The sequence below is a fragment of the Bos grunniens genome, chromosome 16 (genome assembly GCF_055505025.1).
Source record: "Bos grunniens cultivar Pamir isolate PY7600 chromosome 16, Bosgru_T2T1.0, whole genome shotgun sequence".
In the NCBI taxonomy this organism is placed as follows: domain Eukaryota; kingdom Metazoa; phylum Chordata; class Mammalia; order Artiodactyla; family Bovidae; genus Bos; species Bos grunniens.
In genome coordinates, this window is record NC_141180.1 from 31,641,290 (window position 1) to 31,661,256 (window position 19,967).

The 19,967-nt window shown below is 59.9% G+C and overlaps 1 protein-coding gene across 7 annotated transcripts in view; it reads left to right on the forward strand.

Annotated features, from left to right (window-relative positions):
• TP73 (tumor protein p73) overlaps window positions 1-19,967 on the forward strand; it is a 74,765-nt gene that overhangs the window by 30,307 nt on the left and 24,491 nt on the right. The window contains exon 1 of one of the 7 annotated variants that reach the window (XM_086342589.1): window positions 6,036-6,289. The exons of the other annotated variants lie outside the window; for them this stretch is intronic. Coding sequence (XP_086198715.1) covers window positions 6,251-6,289 — 39 coding nt within the window. The 5' untranslated portion in view covers window positions 6,036-6,250. Of the gene's footprint in view, window positions 1-6,035; window positions 6,290-19,967 lie in introns of those variants that run through there. 7 annotated transcript variants of the gene reach the window in all.

The window sequence follows — 19,967 nt, forward strand, 5'->3', positions numbered from 1 at the left end:
TGACCAGGGATTGAACCTACATTCCCTGTGTTGCACCCCAGATTCTTAACCACTGCACCACCAGGGAAGTCCCTTTCCTGGTGAATTTAAAATCCAGCAGTGGAATTAAAGCACGGCAGGGAGATGTGGGGTCACTCCAAGACCCATTGTCTGGTCACCCAAGGTTTTCTGAGATGGGGCTGTCAGGGGTGGGGTGGCTGGGCTCTTGACTCAGTTGTGTAGCTGGTGAGGTGTTTGTTGTTGGAGATTCCTGTCTTTGAAGTGGGTGCCTCAGCTACCCAAAGCCGTGTTAGGGCTTACATCACAATCAAAAAGCAGACACCCGCCCTCTACACACCTTACGGAGCAACAGGAGCTGCCACTGAGCTCCAGGGTGGGAGGACCCCTGAACACGGTCTCCTAAGAGGTCTATCTCCAGAATTCCATGAGCCCCGCCTCCTAGCTACCCAGCTCATGCCTTTGAGGGTCAGCAGGCCTGGGAGACCCTGACGACCCAGCATCAGGAGAGGCCAGTTCTAGGGTCCTGTGGGGGTGGGACACCTCTCTCCAGGGAGGATGTCTGATGCTGGCAGGTCTGGGCTGGCTGGAGAGGACTTCCCTCACAGCCATGGGGCAATGAGGATGGGATCCCCCATCTCTGCCAGCAAGAGGACTGAGTCTGGCAGGTAGTAGCAGGCCTCTTAGTAAAAGTCCTACGGGTTCCCAGAGGGCATCTGGGGATACTTGGAACCATGCTTGCCCTGGCTGGGGGCAGGGGTGGGTGAGGGAAGCCAGGACCCTTTTGAGTGCCTCATCCTGACCCCCGGCGGCCATCCTGGGAGCAGAGACTGGTCTAGGGGCTGGCTTGCAGCCCAGCCTCACCCTCATGCAGCCTGACATCGCTCAGAGGCAAAGATGGGACTCAGAGATGCAGCTGGACAGCTGACTGCAGAGCCCACTACCAGGCTGCATTGTGGAAGGGCCGATGCCCGAGTTTTCTGGGGGCCCGGAGGGGCCCACAGAGCCCAGGGTGCTGGCAGGGAGCCCCACAGAGCTGAACTGGGCGCTGTTAAAGTCCAACCTGGAAACCGATCCCTCTGGCCAGAACGCAGCCCCTAGGACAGTGCTGCTGAGGGTGGGGACCTGCTGATGCCGGGGTGGGCGGTGTCCTGAGTGCCTCCTCCACCCCCACCCATCTGCACGTCCACACCCTCATCAGGGAAAGCCTGGGGCTAGGGCAGTGAGTTTAGCCCTCAACTCCAGGTTGGTGACAGGTCAGGTGCTCCCCAGGCCAGGCCTCAGGTCACAAGAGAGCAGCGGCGCACAGTCAAAAGCTTTCATCTCTGCCCACCCTGCAGTTGTGACTCAGGCTCCGTGTAAAGGCTTGTGCACTTGAGCACATGCACATGTGCATGCGCGCGCACGCACACACACACACACACACACACATGCCCCCAAGCGCTCCCTCTGGCCTCTGGCCTCTGTGACAGTGGGCACCAGCACCCCATCCCCAGGCTCTGGGGCCACCCCCTTCTCTGGGTTGTGGGGCTCGTCCATCAAAAGATGAGGCTTAGGCAGTCCTGGCGTTGGGGGCCCTGGGTCCCAGGGTGGTACCTACTGTGGTTGGGGGCCCTGGCTCTCCACCCCCCTTGGCTGCCCTGGTGAACAGGCTGACTCCTTCCTGCTGGACTAGAGGTACCTGAGCAGCACCCCGGCTCTATCAGGAGACGGACCACAGGGACCCACGGGTGCCCCACCCACTGCGTCAGTGGCCGGTGTTGACAAGCAGGGTGGGCAGGGCCTCACCTGAGGAGCCAGTCTGTACCAGGATCGACTCCCCCACGTCTCTGAGCCTTGGTGCCCTCACTTGTGGAGCTGGGGTGACAGGCTGCCTGGGGCCCCAGCAGAGGCTCCCCCAGCCCTGTGGGGCCTCCGACCACCCTCCTGCCACGCTGGGCAGCTGAGGAAGCTGAGTCAGGCAGTTAAAGGGGAAGGGCCTTGGCGGGAGCAGTGGGCCCCTAGCCTTGGAGGAGCCCCAGAGCACAGATTCCTGGTGGACACCCCGAGGTTGCTTCAGGAAGGGTCCAGGCACCATGGGGCCGAGATGTGCAGAGGTTGGGGTCTCGGAGGTCCCATACCAATCCCACATCTTCTTTGCTTGGAGTTATTTGACCCTTTGGGTCTCAGTTTACTTGTCTGTAAAATGGGTCAATGCAGATCTAAACCATCAGGGTTTTAAGGATGACTGCTGGTGCCCAGCCTGTAAGAGGGTGTGACAGACGTTAGATGTGATGGCGACACCAGGGATGAAGCCCGAGTTTGAGAAAGCCATTCTGTCTGGAACCTGGAACAGTGGAGCCAGGGAGGGCCCGGGAGCAGCTGCCCCCAGCCCCAGAGCCTGCGGTGCCTAGGAAGGACCAGTGCCCCGGGCCCACCTTAGGGGCCCTTTGGTGGGGCTCTTGCCCTGGGCAGTGGCCTCCAATTCTAGTCTGTGCAGAACCTGAGTGACTCACCCGAGACATAGGGCTCCACCTTCTCCAAGAGGAGAGAGGGGAGCACCTGGCCTCCTATGGGCTTGAGAGGAGGGCGGCACAGAGGGCATGAGCATCGAGGTGGCCCCTAGGCCCTGGGCAGGTGCTGTGACGAGGGGAAGCTTGTAGGGTCTCCTCTGGTCCTGGAGGCCCACTCCCAGTCTGTGTGGAGCACGGACAGGATGAAGCCCCCCGTGGTGCATGCCCGTAGGGCCCAGAACAGGCAGCGGCCGTATGCACCCTGTGCCGCGTGTGGGCCTGGGCTTTGGGTGGTCCTGGCCTTCTGATTCTCGGTGTCCCTCAGGACAAAACAGGGGCAGCGCTCTGACCAGCTGTGAAGATGCATGGAAGGGGAGCTCAGCTGATGCTGAGGCTGGCCCTGACCACCCCTCCCCCGTCTCTCCCACCCATCCTCCCAGCATCTGGGAGCCTCCTGGGCTAGCTGCCCATGCCTGCCCCCTGCCTGCAGCCCTTCCTGCCTCTCCTGGTGCCTTTGTCTGGTGACAGCTGTCATGGACCGTGGAGGGGGTGACATTTGGGGGCTGATCCACCCCGGAGCCCTGTTGCTCCTCCTCAGGTGCCCAGCAAGCTATGCAAGGGAGACGCCAGGGTTAAAATCTGCAGACTCTTGGGGGCTTGAGACCCCAGCACTCACCCGGGACAGGCCTTCCTGGCCTGGGGAGGGGGCCCAGGAGGAGGAGGGGTGTGTGCAGTCCCCGGAGCAGGAACTGTCAGGAGCGGGAACTGAGCCGGCCCCCAGAAGGGGTCAGGTGGGCGGAGGGAGGGCCTCATGTCCGGAGGAAGGGCCAGGAGCTCGGGGGCAGGGAGCCCCCACCAGCCCTTCCTTAGACTTCAGTAAGAAGACCCTCTGAGTGCACAGCCAGCCGCCAGGTCACTACCTCCTGGGGTAGGAGGGCGTGGGGGACAGAGCCACCTGCCTGTGGGTGGTCTGGAGGGATTGAGAGGAGTGGGACCCTGAGCTGTGCCCTTCTGGTGACTCACCCCTTCCTGCACAGGTGCGCCAAGCAAGAAAATACCCCCATCTTGCTGCTGTAAGTGTGAGGAAGTGGTTGGTGGGGCAGAACCCCCAGTGAGTTAAATTCAGAAGAGCAGGTGCCAAGGGCCCCGGGGGTGACCTGGGAGGCCAGAGCTGGCATCTGAGGACAGAGCTAGAAGGAGTTCCTGGGGGCAAAGGCCCAGGTCCCCCGGTCATATCCCCAGATGGTCAGGACTTTGGATACATGCACAGGAAGTGGGTGATGCTTTGGGGCAGGTGAGGAGCCTGGCACTTTGAGAGCTGAAAACGCTCTCATTCATCCTGGGACTCCCAGTCCTGCCTGGGCTCAGGCCACGGCGACAGTGCTGGTTCTCGGGCCCCAGGTGTCCCCGCAGTATGGGTAGGGTGTGGCCCCTCTGCCTTCAGGGCTGCCACCAGGGCTCAAGAGAGGAGACCTTCAGACCCGACCCTGCCTTGCGCTGGGCAGCCTTTGGTCCAAGGTACATGGTGGCTAGCTCCTCCTAGGGCCTGCCTGTATCCTGAAGGTCTGAGTGAGGTTGAAGCTGCCCTCCAGCCATCCTAGTGGCCCAAGGTCCTTCGGGTCCCTGGCCTTTCTCTCCCCGAGGTCTTCAGCCACCTGCTCATTCCCCTGGTGTATTAGTCAGCTGTGCTGTGTAGCCAGTCCCCACCTACAGAGGGGCTTAAAGCAACACACGTCTATTGTCCCACAGGTTCTGTGGGTAGGGAGTCCTGCATGTCCCCCCACTGGGCCCCCTGCTCAGGGCCCCACCAACTGCACTCCAAGCATCAGCCAGGACTACCGTCGTGTCTGGGGCTGGGACCTCCTCCGGGCTCTGGTTGTTGGCAGAATTCAGGTTTAAATTCTTGTTGGCTGTTGACCCAGGGCTGCTGTTCTCAGCTCCCAGAGACCAACTGCCGCCCCCCTCCGTGCCGTGGTCCCTCCCATCCTTGGCTCCCGAGGCCATCAGGACGACCGCTCCCTAATTAGGTCAGGCCCACCTGGAGAGTGCCACTTTTGATCAAAAATTTCCCAGTGTCTCACAATACCCTGTGGGGATGGGGGCTCAACCCCAGCCCCCTCCCCCTACTACCTGTCTCTGTGTCCCTCCATCCAGCCACCTGCCAAGCCCCCAATCCTCTTGGGGGCAAGCCTGAGTGCACCCACAGGAACCTCAATGACTGATAGCTGCCCCCAGTCCCTGGCCTTCATGCCTGCAGGCATCCTTGCCAGAACTTACAGCCTGGGCCCCACTGCAGCCCCACTTCCTGAACACCAGTCTATACCTCAAAACCTCGATTTTCCTCGATTGTCTCATTATGAGTGATGGATGCCTGTGTGTTAGAAGTAACAGCCACACCCACCCAGAGCCCTGGGGTTCAGGCCAAGGGTGCTGAGCCATGTTTCTGGCTAAAGCCACCAAGGCCCACAAGAGCCTGAGCCAGGGGCTCCCAGCCCAGACCCTCGGGGGTGGCACTGGCTACACGTCCTCTGCCTGGGCTCCCCCTTCCCCTCCTGCAGAGGACCTGGGGGGCTGGACATGCTGATGGGCTCCTTGGGCCGAGCCTCCCTCTGTGTAGCCCCTACCACTCCCAGTTCCCCAGCATGTAGCTAGAACAGGCCAGGAGTGGGATTTTAAGCTCTCCTTGCTGGGGGAAGCAGCTGGGTTTGGGGGTCTTGGAAGCTTCACATCTCCTTTCACATGGTTTGGGCTCAACTGACCTTCTAGGGAGGATCCTGGCCCCTATGCCAGGGGCAGCTTTGTGCCAAAGATGGTTACATTAGAATGCATGGTTCCTTCAGAAGGGAGAGGTGGTGATCACCGCAGAGCCCCCGGGTAGGCAGATCCCCGTCTCCGAGCCCCTGGCAGTGCCGAGGGCAGTGCCATCCAGTCCTGTGGTGGGCAGGGATGGAAGTACTCCTCCTTCTGGACCACGTCCCTCTGATTCCGGGGCCTCAGCAGCAGCAGGGGCATGGCCAGAGACAGCCTGGGCAGGGTCTGTGGTGCAGGCTGGGCTGCACTGGGCCACACCCTGCTGCTCTTTCTGTTGCCAGGCTCCCTGTGGGGTCCCAGGGGAGCGCAGTCACCCCGTGTACGTCTCATCTCCACTCAGCCCTTTGGGGCGGCCCCAGGGGACCACCATGTTCCCTGAGCAAAAGTAAAACTCACTGAGCCCCAGGCGCTGGGGCCAAGGCACCATCTCTTCCCTTCGGGGTGGCCTGGCTTTGCCTTTTGAGGTCTCGGGGGCCCAGACTGGCCCCCCAGTGCTCTGGAATGGAGGCCTGTGGCCCCCACGGCCTCCTGCAGGCAGCATCTCAGAAGGAGCCGAGTGCAGCCCCATTATGGAGCTGGCCTGCGGCTCCGCATGCCGCCCCCTCCCTGCGCAGCCTCCTTGGTGTGGTCCGACCCAGCAGTGGGCAAGCTGAGGCCTGCCCTGGACTTTGATGAACAGTCATGAGGAATAAAGGGGTGGGCCGCCCGTTTTGTTGTTAGATGCAGCTAGCTGACAGCACTGGGGAGATGGAGAGAGCCAAAGTGCCCCTGGCCAGCCCACATGCTCCAGAGCATCCCTCGCTTCTAGTCCCCTAGCCAGCGAGCTTCTCCACCTGGTCCACCCTGCCCTGCAGCTGCACCCCTGCCCCCAGCCCCCCGGCCACCCATGCCCATGCCTCGCCCCGCAGCACGCCAGCTCCCCGGCGTGTGCAGAGCCCCGCGCGCCCGCCATGCTGTTCGTCAGTGACCCCATGCAGCACTTCGCCTCGGTAGGTGCACCTCCTGGGTCCTTTGGGTTGACTGGGGTGCCTGTGTCTGTCCTTCTCGGGGGGCCTTGGTGGGGCTTTCGCCTGGTGGAAGAGTCACTGGGCATTCTCTTGCCTGTCCCCCCTCGTCCCTCTGGTCGGGCACTTGCTGCGAGATGGGGTGCCACCATCCAGGGGGAGCAGAGGCAGGAGGGAGGTGCCGGCCCATCCTGGAGATGCCCTGGGGACAAGTGCCCGCTAGCGGGGCAGAACCAGTAGCCAGGAAGAGGAGGGTGGGTGGGTGTCTGGTCAGCTAGTGGCCCAGCCATGAGATGTGGGGTTTGCCATGCTCCCCAGCTTTGGACTGTCTGAACTCGGAGTCTGCCGCGCTGCCCGCCCAGCCCTGCCTCCGGCTGCAGGAGCTCAGCGTACCCTGGAGGTTGTCTTTGCTCCCGGGACTCGGGCTGTTAGGCTGCCACCACCTGCTCCCAGGTCAAGAGCATCCTCACCTGGGACGCTGCTCTATTGGCTGTGGTGACGGGGTGTTTCCTGGCAGCTGAGTTTGCAGGTCAGGGGATGGCCACAAGCTGGCCTTGAGGCCATCCTATCGCCCTTCATGAGGGCCGTTGGCCGGCAGAGAGAAGGACGGGTCTGCAGCTTGTGCCTGGCCCCTGTGTCCTGAGCCCTGGGGACTGGGGCTCATTTCCAGACGTGCTGGGTCCCCGGGGCCAGTAGGCACCAGGCTGCTAATTGAGCAGGTGGACGTGGGGCGCAGCGGCTCCCTCAGGCCTTTCTCCTGCTGGGGAGGTGGATGCAGTGGGGTCCGTGGGTACTGTGTGCCCTGTGGGAGACCCAGCAGTGGGCAGAGGGGTGGGGGAACAGCTGGACAGAGTCCAGGTGTCCCCAAGCTCTGTGAGCGGAGGACAAGCGCCGTGTGCAGAGCCACAAAGACCTGCAGGTTCTCAGTCATGTGTGTGTGTGCAAGTGTTTGTGTGCGTGTGTCTGGGTGTGTGTGTGCGTGCAAGTGTTTGTGTGCGTGTGTCTGGGCGTGTGTGTGCACGCAAGTGTTTGTGTGCGTGTGTCTGGGTGTGTGTGTGCATGCAAGTGTTTGTGTGCGTGTGTCTGGGCGTGTGTGTGCACGCAAGTGTTTGTGTGCGTGTGTCTGGGCGTGTGTGTGCACGCAAGTGTTTGTGTGCGTGTGTCTGGGCGTGTGGGTGACAGTGGGTGTATTCGCTATTCGCACGGTGTGTTGGGACAGGTATATGTGTTTGTGCCTGCAGGTAGGTGTCCCCAGGAGACCATGGCAAGAGTGATGTCGTGGGTGTGGCCCAGGAGGGGTGAAGGGTATGTGACCTTTCTATACAGCCTGACCGGGCATTGACACCATGCTCCCACATCTGGAAGCTCCCTGGTGTCTCCACATCTTTGGTGGGAACTTTTTATCTGAAACCTGGCCCTGAGAAAGGGCAAAACCCCATGTGGCCACAGTTAGAGTCCCATCTCTGCTCACTTCACCCACCAGCCCCTGTCACTGGGCTCAGACAATGGGTTCCTGGGGAGCAGCCCCACACCCCAGACTGTCCATGCAGATGGTGAGTGAGCTGGGAGGGGCAGTCTCCTGCTGCCCAGGGTCTGTTGTCACACACAGAACTTAAGGTAGAGCCTGGAGTCCCAGGCTCTGGAAGCCAGTGTCCCTGCCCAGCCAGCTGGGGAGCCCCTCGGACACAGAGGACTCTGGTACAGCCTGTCCTCTTGCATGAAGTGGGTGTCACCGTGTAAGTCAGCTGAGGCTGCAGCTCATTGCCTTTTGAGAAGGCGGAGGCATGGTGATGCAGGGCACAGACCCTGGTTCTGGGCCATGGAGCGCCGCCTCCCTGCAGGAGCTGTAGGTGGTGGGGAGGGACCCCCTGGCATCCTCCCTGCTGCTGCTGCCCTGCCCTGGGGACCAGCAACGCCAACCCTGTCATTGCCTGGCCTCCTTGCAGACCGAGGGTAGCCGTGGGCCATCTGTTCGTTCATTAGGTCAACAGGTGCCCAGAGCAGCTCTGGTGGCAGGTGGGGGCCTCCAGAGCCCCTTCTGGGGCCAGGGAGCTGGGCTGGGTGGTTCTGATTTGTAAAAGTGCCTCCGCTTCCGTCCCGGGGGAGCTTACCTCCGGTCTACTCACTGTATGCAGAGGGGAAGTGGTATGAACACTCGGGGTTGAACTGGAGGTCATGTGGTCGCTCCTGTGGTTATCAGGAGCCCACTGGCCAGGAAGGAAGCATGGAGCTGTTGGGGCGCCCACTTGGTCTCCTGGGGGACCCGCCTTTCTGAGCTCTGGTTCTGATGCAGCGGCCTGCAGCCCTGTGCCGGTGGGTGACCCAGGAGGGCACATGTCTGACTCCCTGCTCCCTCCTACCGCCCATGGGTCAGGCAGGGCTGGACAGCCCCCTGCCATGGCCCATTTACTGGGGTCCTTCAGCTGATGCCGGGGTGGGGTTGGTACTGGTCAGAGCAGCCTTTCCCTCCTGCAGGGACCAGTAGCTCACAGAGAGGAAGGAGCTGAGGGCCCATGGGGTGCCTCAGATGGGACGAGCTCCGTTACCACCCGGACGGTCCCATAGTCCTTCAGGTGGGTGTCCAGGGGCCCCACCCAGCTGCCTCCCAGGCCCCTGTTTCACTGTGTATCAATTTAGACCCTCACAGCATGAGACGGGCATGTTGGACACCACTGGCTCCCCTGTGCCTGCCTCTATTGATGGGCCCAGGTCCACCTGGTCTGCAGGTTATGGAAGGCCGGCTCATGGGTGACTGGGTCACTGTCCTGGGGGCCAGGCCCAGGATAGGGTTTGTAGGTGTGTGCTGTGTGCTGGGCAGCATGGGAGGGCACAGTGCCTGAATCTATCATGTATCCAGGAGCAGGGTCGTCCCCACCCCCCAGACAAGACAGCTCCTACAGGAAGGGCAGCCTTGGACAGGAGGGCTCAGGAGGGAAAGGCCAGTCAGGGCGTTAAGAAATATTAGCTGAGAGCCTACTGCCTCCCCAGGCACACCGGGCACACCAGAGGAGGACGGGATCCCTCCTGAGTTCTAGAAGCAGCCCCATCTGCAGTGCTGAGAGCAGACCACAGGAGGGCAGGGCGAGGCTGGGAGCCACGGGAGACAGATGGAGAGCAGCGCAGGAGCCTTGGACCCGGAGGGAGCAGGGGAAGGGCTGAGAGCCCTGGGGTCCTGGACAGGGCTGCTGATGGGCTTGAGGTTTGGACCTAAGTGACTGGGTGAAGGGAGTCGGCATTTATGCAGCTGGGAAGCTGAAGAAGTGAGATTTAGGGTGAAAGTAAGCGTTCTGCTTTGGCTGTGTTGTGTGAGACGCGTCTTGGCCACTGTACAGGTGAACAAGAGGAGAAACAGGAGTAGAGTTTCTGAAGCTTTGGGAGGAAGTGGGAGGGGATGTCCGGTGGGGCTGAGGGCCGAGCAGTGCCACCCCGATGCCTGGGACCTGAGACACGGAGCAAGGAGGAGATGGGGAGGTGTCGGGAGGCGGCCAGCTGAGGGGGGCTTTGGAGATGACCTTCGGAATAAGGGCAGGAGAGGCACTGAGAAAAAGGTCCAGGCTTCTTGAACCTTACAGACGGGAGGACAGTGCAGAGTCTGAGTCTCGGACTGAAAGAGCCGCTTGGACACCTGGGGCAGGTGTCCCGAGTGCTGGAGGGTCTGGGCAGAGATGCCCCTGGGGAGCCCAGGGCATCAGGGTGGGCGGGGCTGCACGCTGGAGACAAGCCGGCCGCTCCCCTGAACCTCCCCAAACTGGAGCTGAGCAGAGGGAGAGACTCTGCCAGGAGACAAAAGGGGCAGCCTGGGAAGGGAGCGGGGTGGGGAAGGCTGCTGAGGGCGGGGTGGCCAGGACAGAAGAGGGAGGGCCTCAGGGGACTCGGCAGGAGGCGTTCCGTGGATGGGAGCAGATGGGTCTGAACTGGGGGGTGCGGGCTCTGGGCTAGGCTCCCTAGCTCGTGCTGCGAGGATGCAAGGCCTTGGGGCTGGGGGGAGGACTGACCGTTCCGGAAGGAGATGTCAGAGCCTGATTTGGGGGACAGAGGGGTCATCCCGTCAGCTGGGCTCACCAGCCCAGGCTCCTGCTCCTCTGCCAGGTTCCACGTCTGTCCCCAGAGCACCCACGCTTTTGGCATCCCCACCGTCCGCACAGTGACTGTCCCTCTCAGTTGGTGGAAAACCCACCCTTCCTCCCTTCGCTCGGCAACACCTGGGAGCTCTTCCTGGGCCCCTTTCTGCTGCACCCGCTCTCATCAGGAACCAGTCAGCCTGACCCTGACTGTGCCAGCTTCACGCAGCACATCATGGAGCAGCGTCCCTCCCCTCTCAGTCCCCCTCAGGCCCCCGTAGGGAGAGCTCTGCTCCTCTAACCAGTGTCCTGCCCTCGGCCCTGCAGCTCCCTGGCCTGAAGGCCCTCCCCCTCCCCAATGTCTGAGTCTAGATGTCCTGGTACCCAGTACCCGGGTAGCTGGTGGCATCTTCCACCTCCTGCCTACAGAACCCCACTGGCCAGGGTCCCCCCCAGCCCCACATCCTGGGCCACCTCTGGGCTGCTTTTGTTTTTGTCTTCCTTTGTCTTCAGCCTGTAGTGAAGCCTCACTTGCCGGTTCTCTTGGTTCCTCTACTACTCTCCGCCGTTCGAGCTAAGCTCCGGAGGGTGCAGCCAGCCGTGTGTTGGTGCCCGCACACTGCTGTCTCCCAGTGCCTGGGAGATGAGAGTTGAAGGGCTGAGCTGCCTCCCACACCGGGGGAAGCTGGACTGGGCCTCAGGGCTGGAGGGCGGGGCTGGGGTCCGCCCGCAGGACTTCTGGGTAGGTGCAGGCAGTCCCTCCCCAGCGTCCCAGGGGGCTCCCCTCCCACCACCGCCTCCCTGCCCCTTCACTGTGCTTCTCACAGTCTCTCCACTGAGGAGTCTGTCCACCCTGATGATGGCCCCTCCGTATCTTCCTGCTTAGCATCTTCAGGATGGACAGACAGACAAAAGGATGAATGGACGATACATGGGTCGGGCTCTGGGGCTGCAGGCAGTGGGGAAGGGGGCTGACCGCTCCCCAGTGGTGCTGAGGGGGAAGGCGAACCAACACCCCAACGTACCCCAGCTGGCTGTGCCTATGAGGGATCACCAAGCTCCCCACTTTCCTTGAGAATCTCTTTCTTCCAGGCACCCTGGGAGGTGTGGGACGTGGACTGGGCCCCTTTTCCAGTGGTTAAAAAAAGGCTCTGCATCGGTGGGTCACCTGCCTGTTCACGGGGCAGCTCCTCAGAGCCCAGCAGGGGCGCAGGCCGAGACCCCCGACCCACGCGGGACCCTGCGGATGCGCTTGGGTCCAGTCTGGGCCCTCACTGTCTCAGCAGCGCCATCTGCAGGCGGAGGCTCCGGCCGCGGGTCCTGCAGACACACGTCTCCCTCAGCGGCAGCGCAGCCGGAGCTTCTGGGGGCACGTTCCCCTGGTGCGATGTGTGGAAAGTTCCACACGGCCCTGGCGAGGATTGGGCAAGGCCCCGAGAGAGGAGAGCATGTGTGCATATTTTCTGGAGGAGCGGGAGCCTTTCCCCCCAAGCACAAGTCGAATCTTGTTGGCATTTCCATCCGTTTAATCACAGACTCCGGGAGACGCTGTGGGAAATAGCAGCAGGCTGGAGGTCCCGCTCTGAGTGGGACGGGTTATCTCCAACTGAAGCCCAGACAGCCCGTCAGTCACTTTCCTCTGGGCGAGGTTGTGCCCAAGCTCAGACATGCCTGCCAGGGAAGATCGGGAGTTGGAAGTTTCATGCTCTAGATTTTGAAAGTCTGGTCTTGGTATCCTCCTCTGGGGAGCAGGGGATAGAGGTCAGAGCAGACGGAGCATGCCAGAGGAGGGGGCGCCTGGCTGACCCTCCCCAAGCAGAGCCTCTGAGATCTGACCCCAGGTCCTCAAACCTGGGGTGACTTGAACCTTCCTCCAGCGCGGGGAGCAAGATGAAGGGGGTCACCAGGGTGGAGGCCTGGGTTAGGAGGTACCGTACCTGGGATGAGAATGACAGGCTGGGGTTCGCACTGTAGGAGGTGACATCTGAGCCCAAGGGAAATCGGGAGGGGCCACAGGGCAGGGGGCCCAGCACCTTGCACCCAGCCCCCATCCGATCTGGATGCACGCTGTGGTCCCATGAGGAAGACACAGATAATGCTACTGTAAGTCCCCTACATGCGAACCTTTGAGTTGCAAACTTTCAAAGATGCAGTCATGTAAGTTATTCACGTGTCTGGCGTCCACTGTCACGTGTGTGCGTCCTCTCCAAGTGGTTGAGCTTTCGTGTCTTTACTGTATCAAGTATGGTGGTGCAGTGGCTTCATTTCAAGCCCAGGAGGTCCAGAAGCAAGTGCGAAAGCAGTGGTAGTGTAGCTGGTACCGCTAAGAAGACTCAGAACGCGGGAAATGGCAGGTGGGTTTTCTTTTTCAGTGCACTTTTAAATTCTTTTATTTATTTTTGGCTGCCATGGGTCTTCGTTGCTGCGTGTGGGTTTTCTCTGGTTGTGGCGAGTGGAGGCTCCTCTCTAGTTGCAGTGCGAGGGCTTCTCTTGTTGCGGCTCGAAGGCCCCAGAGCGCCGGCTCAGCGGTTGGTGACCCTTAGGCTTAGTTGCCCCGGGACACATGGGGTCTTATTTCCTGGACCAGGGATCGAGCCTGTGTCCTCTGCGAGGGCAGGCAGGCAGATCTGTACTGGCAGGGGAATTCTCAACCGCTGGACCACCGGGGAAGTCCCGGGGGTTTTCTATGTTTGAGGAGACACTCTTCCTTTCTGAGGAACAAGACTGGAATGTAGAACGGTGCACAAAGGTTGCAGCAGCCCAACCGTTCAGAGTGCAGCCCAGTGCTGCTGTGTCATCTGAGACGAGAGGAAAAGAGCTGCTCCCCAGTCATCCCTGGATCATTTTTTCAGGAGGGTAGATAGAATTGAATCCAGCAAGGAACCAGAACCCGTGCCATCCGCGGCAGGCGGGAGTGACATTGCAGCTTGCCCTCCGTCTTGTATTGCTGACAACCCTTCTGCTCTACCATCTCCCACCTCCGCTCCTTCCTCCAGTCAATGACTCTTGCCTGTTAACTCGATGCCAGTCCCTGTGTGCCAGCTGTTGTACTGTATTTTCCAAGGTACCGTGAGATTAAAATGTTTTCTTTAATTTTTGTGGTTGTTTTTTTATACATAATTTGTGTGAAAAGTATTTTAAACATATTGCAGTACAGTAGTATATATAGCTGATTGTGTTAGCTGGGTACTTAGGCTAACTTTTCTGGACTTATGAACAAATTGAACTTAACGAATGAGCTCTCAGAACGGAACTTGTACATATGTAGGGGACTTACTATATTTACCAGATTTCCGAAGAGAAGTCCCCCGCCAGACCACGCAGACGGGTGCAGTAGGGTGATGTGGCTCCCGTGGCAGGAGGTTCCCCTACCTGGAAAGGAAAGGATGGGTCTGTGGGCCATGCCTTTTGGGCTCAGCTGTGGCCCTTTGCCTGGAGGGACCAGCCAGGCCAGGCTGCTGGAGAAGGCTTTCTGGGGATGTGGGCCTAGAGCAGGGCCTGGAGGGAGTAAGGAAGAAGCAAGAGGGGACAGAGAGCCCCTGCTGTGAGCTGGAGGGCTCAGGGCTTCCCTGGGGTGAAAGGCTGAAGTGTTCTCTGGGGGAGAACAGCCAGCCAGTGGGGAAGCCTTGCACAGCTGGAATGCTGGTGTGCAGACGAGGGCAGCCTAGAGCCTGTCCTTGGGGTGGTGAAGACTGTCTGCAGACCCTGGTGCAGTGCTAGATGCAGGGTGGGAGCTGCAGGCTTGGGGGGCTTGGGTGCAGCAGACAGGCAGGTGGAGGCAGCATGAGTGAGTCTGCCGGGAGCCAGCAAGGTTTAGAGGGAGGGAGGGAGAGAGGGAGGGAGAGAAGAAAGGAGAGAGGATGGAGGGAGGGAAGTAACGAGGGGAGGGAGGGGAGACTGGGAAGTGATGGAGGGAAGTGAAGAGGGAGAGGGAGGGAAGGATGGAAATCAGGAGGGAGTGAGGGAAGGAAGCTGAGGAAGTTGTGAAGCCTTGGGCTGTTGGGTCGCCGCCTTGCACATCTGGGAAGGACACGGGATTGTGCTGGGACCTGCGTTTAGGCTTCCTGGGTTTTTGGGAAACATCTTATCTGCCTGTTGTCAGGAGTCTTGGGGAAAGGATGGGGGACATGGATAGGGCCGACTTGGCAGCCAGACCTCCCTGCTGGTTCTCGAGGGTCCCGCACATGATCCCTGTGAACCTAGCTCAGGTCAAAAACCAAGAAGAGCTTAGGGGGGTGTTGGGGAGGGCGGCCAGGCCAGCTGTCACCTGCTTGCTCTCCACACAGAGCAGTCCTACTCCTGGCCTGACGTAAATCCAGGGAGACCCGCTTTCAGCTTCTAAAACAAACTGAGGGTCAAGGGTGTGAGACCTTTGCCATGGTTTCTACAAAGGTGCGGAGGCTTACAGCCAGAGGAAAAGGGACAGCCCCACCTCCCAATTAAAAAAAGATAAACTGATCCTTTAGTTCCTTTCAGTCTGCTGGGAACTTAAATGCCGCTGCCTCTCCCGCTGCCTCTCCCTCTCCCGGAAGGAGCAGGGACAGGGACAAAGGGCAGCCCAGAAAAGCGTCTTCCCAGGATGCTGCTAGCTTCTCTAGAATCCTGCATTTCCGCCCCAACCCACTCCCCGGGGGGGCAAACCTGCGCCCACATGGGCGCCCTGGGATGTAGCCAGCAGGCGTTCCGCTGCTTGGCCACTGTCACCAGGGCTCGTGACCTCTTGAGAACACAGTGGCCGAGCCGTGCAGCCAGGCCACCTGGAAGAGGCAGGGCTGGGATGGGCCAGTGGGGTCTGGAAGCCCTGGGATGGACAGGGGCCCCCAGCGCTCCCTGGAGGCAGGACCTGGGCGCTGCCCCATTTGGTGGAATTTCAACCCTGCCTGTGGGGGAGGGACCAGCTCTTTGTCAAACTGTTCTACCCTCTGCCGGAAGGGGGGCCGTTTTAAAGAGCCAAAGGTGTGGCAGACCCTCCCCCTCCCCCACTCCCTCCTTGAGCAGGCTTGGCTCCTGCGGGGACAGGAGCTTCAGGTCAGCAAGTGCTCCTTGCCACTTTTCCCTCCCAGATACCCCACATACTGGCTGTACTCAAGGCTCTGATAAGGTCTGCACTTGGGCCACGGCACACACTTCAGGGCCATGAACTCGGTGCTGGCCAGCTGCTTCTGTGGCTGCAGGCATGCAGGAAACTCAGCTGGCTTTTAACGTAGAAATAGGAAGTAGAGCAGGAGGAGGGCATCCGATGGATGGCCCACTGTGGTGGAGGAGCCCTGTGCTAAGGTCAGGGCTCCCATGCCGCGGGGAAGTTTCTCTCTCCCCACCCTGCTCCCTGGACAGTGGGATCCTGCAATGATGTGTCTCGTCCTGGGTCCCTGTTCACGCTGGTCCCCACCAGACAGACTCTTTGGCACTTTCTGAGTTGTCCTGTCTTTTTTGTCCCTTGCTGAGTCCCTTCTGATCTTTTCTGGGACAGACCCTCAGGGCCTTGGGAGGGCACCCTGAGTGACAGTCTTCTCCTCACCAGACCTTAAATGAATAGGAGAAACCTTAAAAGCATGAAACTTCGGTTTCTGCCGGAAATGCGGGAGAATTCAGGATGGGTGAGCTGGCCTTCCTGTGGCTTGGAAAAGGAGGAACTGGAAATGATGCTGTCCACATGGTAGCTCTCAGGACTGTGGCCTTCGTGCCCACCTGGGGCAAGTGAGGGAGAGAGAGCTGGTAGGAACAACAGCAGACGCTTCCGTGCACGCTGGGTGCTGGGCACCCTTCTCAGCTTTTTAGTATATTAACTGCTTGACCCTCAGAAGCCATTGGTGAAAGGTGGGCATGGATGCAGACCCACACAGGTGTTCATCACTGTGTCAGTTACTCTACTCAGAGAAGCAGCAGAGGAAGCCCTGGAAAACAGAAACGGGGGGAGAGAGCCTGGGAGGCTTCGGGGAAGAGGTGAGGCTTGAGAGCTGGTACGGTAGAGGAGACAGTTGGCATTGGGGGTGAGTGGGAGTGGGAGACAGCACGAGCAGAGGCCCTGGGGCACCACCTGTAGGGTCACTAGGAGGCTGGAAACGGGCTCCCTTAGAGCTGTCGTCACCGCCCAGAGGTGCAGGTGTGTCGTTGCAGCTGAGACAGATGCTCCCTGAATCAGTGTTTGAGCTCCGTGTTTCCCAGTTCCCTCTGCTCAGCCTCCAGAGTTGTTTTAAATTTTACTGACAAGTTTTTCTGTTGCCATGCTCACTAAAAAAATGTTTTACTTCAGAGATCAGTGCTTGTCGTCCCTGATTGTAAATCTGTGCTGGATCCCTGACCGTGTGGTCTGTTGGTGTCTGATCTTAGCATCCTGGAGCCTTGTTGAAGATGGTCATGGACACAGAGAGGCACGAGATTAGGAGGGGTGGGGACACAGGCTGTAAAAGGCAGTTTATTTTCCAGGGACACCCCCCAAAATCATTTGAGATGGTTTACAAATGCTAAATAGATAAACACGTGAAATGGGATACTTATAAACCTACAGAACACAGCTCACAGTGGAAGGATGGACCCAGTGGCGCCTTGGTTCTGGAGACGGATGATTAGGATGGCGATTGGTGGGGGACAGAGGAGGACGCAGAGGGGGAAGCCTCCCTGCCCTCCCTGCGAGGCAGCCCAGCCCCAGGGCAGGCAGAGGCACTTTGGGCACAGGGGCCACTCCCACCAGGGTCTCCCAGGAGGGCTGCCCTGGGCTGAAGCTGCCTTTGGCCCCAAAGTGCGCCTAGCACTCAGGTACAATGGACATGTGTGATTTGGGGGGTCTACTTGTGAGTTCCAGGATCCGGTTCGTTCAACCCAGAGCTTCTGAGCATCCAGTCTAGGGCTAATTTGTGCCGGGGAAAACCCGCAGCCAATCAGCAGGGACTGAAGGGAGGCCCCTGAGGCTGGGGGCTGGGTACAGGGGGGTGGGGTGGGGCAGGAGCTGGGACAGGATGCCACCCAGGGACAGTCCCCTTTGGACCTCTCCCCACTGCTTTTTGGGGAACCCCATCCTTTCCCTGGGACTCCCGAGGCCAAGCGGGGTGTCCATCCAGGGGGCGGGGCCGCCTCGGTCCCTGCTCTCCCTCCCCATCTAACCTCCTCCCTCTGCTGACTCGCCTGAAGTGGGACCCTTTGCCCCTCCCCTGTGTGTGCTGAGCACGTGCATGAACACGCCTTCCCCGATGCGGGACCCAAGGTCCCACACAGAGCAAAAATGGGGCCACCCTAGATTCCTGCCGGAGAAACACTGACCTCAGGAGCAAGCCCGGCTGCCCTTTGGAAGCTGGGACATAAACCTAGGCGCTCTAAACCCAGAAGCCCTGCCCGTGTGGGTTTGCAGACCGTAGGCACCCAGAGGGCAGCTCTGGCCCATCTCCCCCGGCTCAGCATCTTGCTCCAAGTAGACAGAGAGCCTCAGGAGAGCGTTTGTGGAGCAGATGGACAGGACCGTCTGGGAGGGGCTGCGTGGTCCTGGCGGGAGAGGCCCCTGGGGTATTGTCCTGTTCAGCCAGAGGCATCAAGGGTTGGAGTGGGCTGGCTTGGCCAACCTCCTCTCAGTGCTCCCACCCCACCCGCCCGCCCACTGGGCATTGAGGCCACAGAGGCAGGCCGGGCGCTTCTTCAGATGCAGGAGTAGAGGCCACCCGCCGGCTCCCGACTCCCGCTCACGGCCCTCTTTGGGTCGGGCCCAGAGCCTTGCACGCGCATGTAGGTACTTGTGGACCGCCGCGGGCCGGGCGTGTCCCGATCAGCCCACTCTCTTGGGAGTTCTTATTGAAAGCAAAACAAACCAAAAAAGTCCTGGTTTTGCCCAAGTTCCTCGCTGCTGCCAAGTGGGTCTCGTCTCAGCTTCCGGGGAGCGGGGGAGGGGGGCCTCTGGTTCTGGAGAACCCCCGTCCCCCACAGGCTCTGGTGGGTGCACCACCCTGGACCTCGGGCACTACGCTGGCCTCCCCTCCCTCCCCCCAAGTCCAGGCTCCTGTTTAGCAGCTGGGTCTGGAGGGCGGGGGTCCCCAGCAAGGCTCCTGTCAGGAGGAAGGAAATTCGAAGTTTCCTGTGGGCAGGAAAGAAAGGGCCCTTCAGGGCGGAGGTGCCTCGCTTCTAATCTTCGGGTTCCCAGCTGTGCTCAAAGCCACAGGGAAAAGCCGCAGGGACAGCTGGCTCAAGGGTATGGGCATGGTGTCCCTAGGGAAGCACGAGGGAGGAAGGGTCAGCCCCAGTGTCCCCAGGGCCGCATCTGCCCCTGTGAGCCAGACCCAGCACAGGGCCACTGTCCTCGGGCTCCCGGGCGGGTGGGGGGGCTTCCCAGGACCCCAGACCACAGGAAGCCCCTGAACCTAGGTTGGAGCAAGAAGAGGACCTGCAGAGGGGGCAGGACCCTCTCTGGACTCGGTGGTCCCACATCTCATTAAGGTCTCCTGCACAGGGGCCAGCCTGCTGGAAGTCATCCCCCTCCCTGCTTTGTGGCTGCTGGGCGTGTAGATCCTATCGGCCCGGCTCCTTTTGGTTCAATGACTAATTCCCTGGCACCCGCCTCAGATCTGAAAAGAATGTGGACAAGTTAAAATCTGAACACGTTGTCGTGGGGCAGCCTCCCGCCTCTCCTGAACTGGGAGGCAAGGGCTGTTTGCCCCGCTGGCCTGGGCCATCTTCCTGTTGGGGATGGAGCAGGGGGGGACAGACCTGAGACCCCTGGTTTGGGCCACCTTGCTCAGGACATAGGATGCTTCTGCAGCCAAGATGAGGAAGGCTCCCTGCAGCCTTCAGTGGAGGCACAGGGAAGACCCTCCAGAGGGGCCATGCTCACCGCCTAGAAAAGAAAAACAATGAGAGCAGGCTGGGACTCCTCCCCCCAGGACCCACAGGGCTCTCAGCCTCCTGTGATGGGGGAGCAGGCGTACATCCCATGCTCATTCCTGGGCATCCAGATGGTGGGAGGGGCATCCTGCTGCCCCCCACTCCTCCATCCATCCCTCCAACTATCCATCGATCCATCCCTCTGCTCCTCCCCCATCCCTCCCTTCCTCTGCCCATCCATCCACACATCCATCCGCCCCTCCATCCATCTATCCCTCCCTCCCTCCATCCATCCACCCACCCATCCCTCCTTTCACCATTCGTCCCTCCATTCTTCCATCCATTCATCCACCTATCCCTTCATCCCTGTACCTGCTCACTCTCTTGTCCAGCAACCCTCTTTTTTGAGGGGAGGAACCCTCTTGAGTAACCACACCATAATGAGAAATGCACTACACCCCTAAAGGGCGTGCTGATAATTTAATAGTAATAATAGTAATAACAATAATTTCAGCTACAAGTCCCTCATAATTAATAGTAATAACAATAATTCCAGCTGTAAGTCCCTCATCGGCTACTGATTGAGGATCCTGTGCCTAATGTCCAGGAGAAACGGAATGCAAACCGCATATATAATGTTGCATTTTCTGGTAACCACATTAAAAATGGTGAAAAGAAACAATGGAAATAATTCAAGAATTTATTTCACTTATCCCAAACTATGCTCATTTCAGCATGCCATCGATATAAAACTGTGAACAAGATATTTTATCTTATTCTTTTCGTTGGCACTAAGTCCT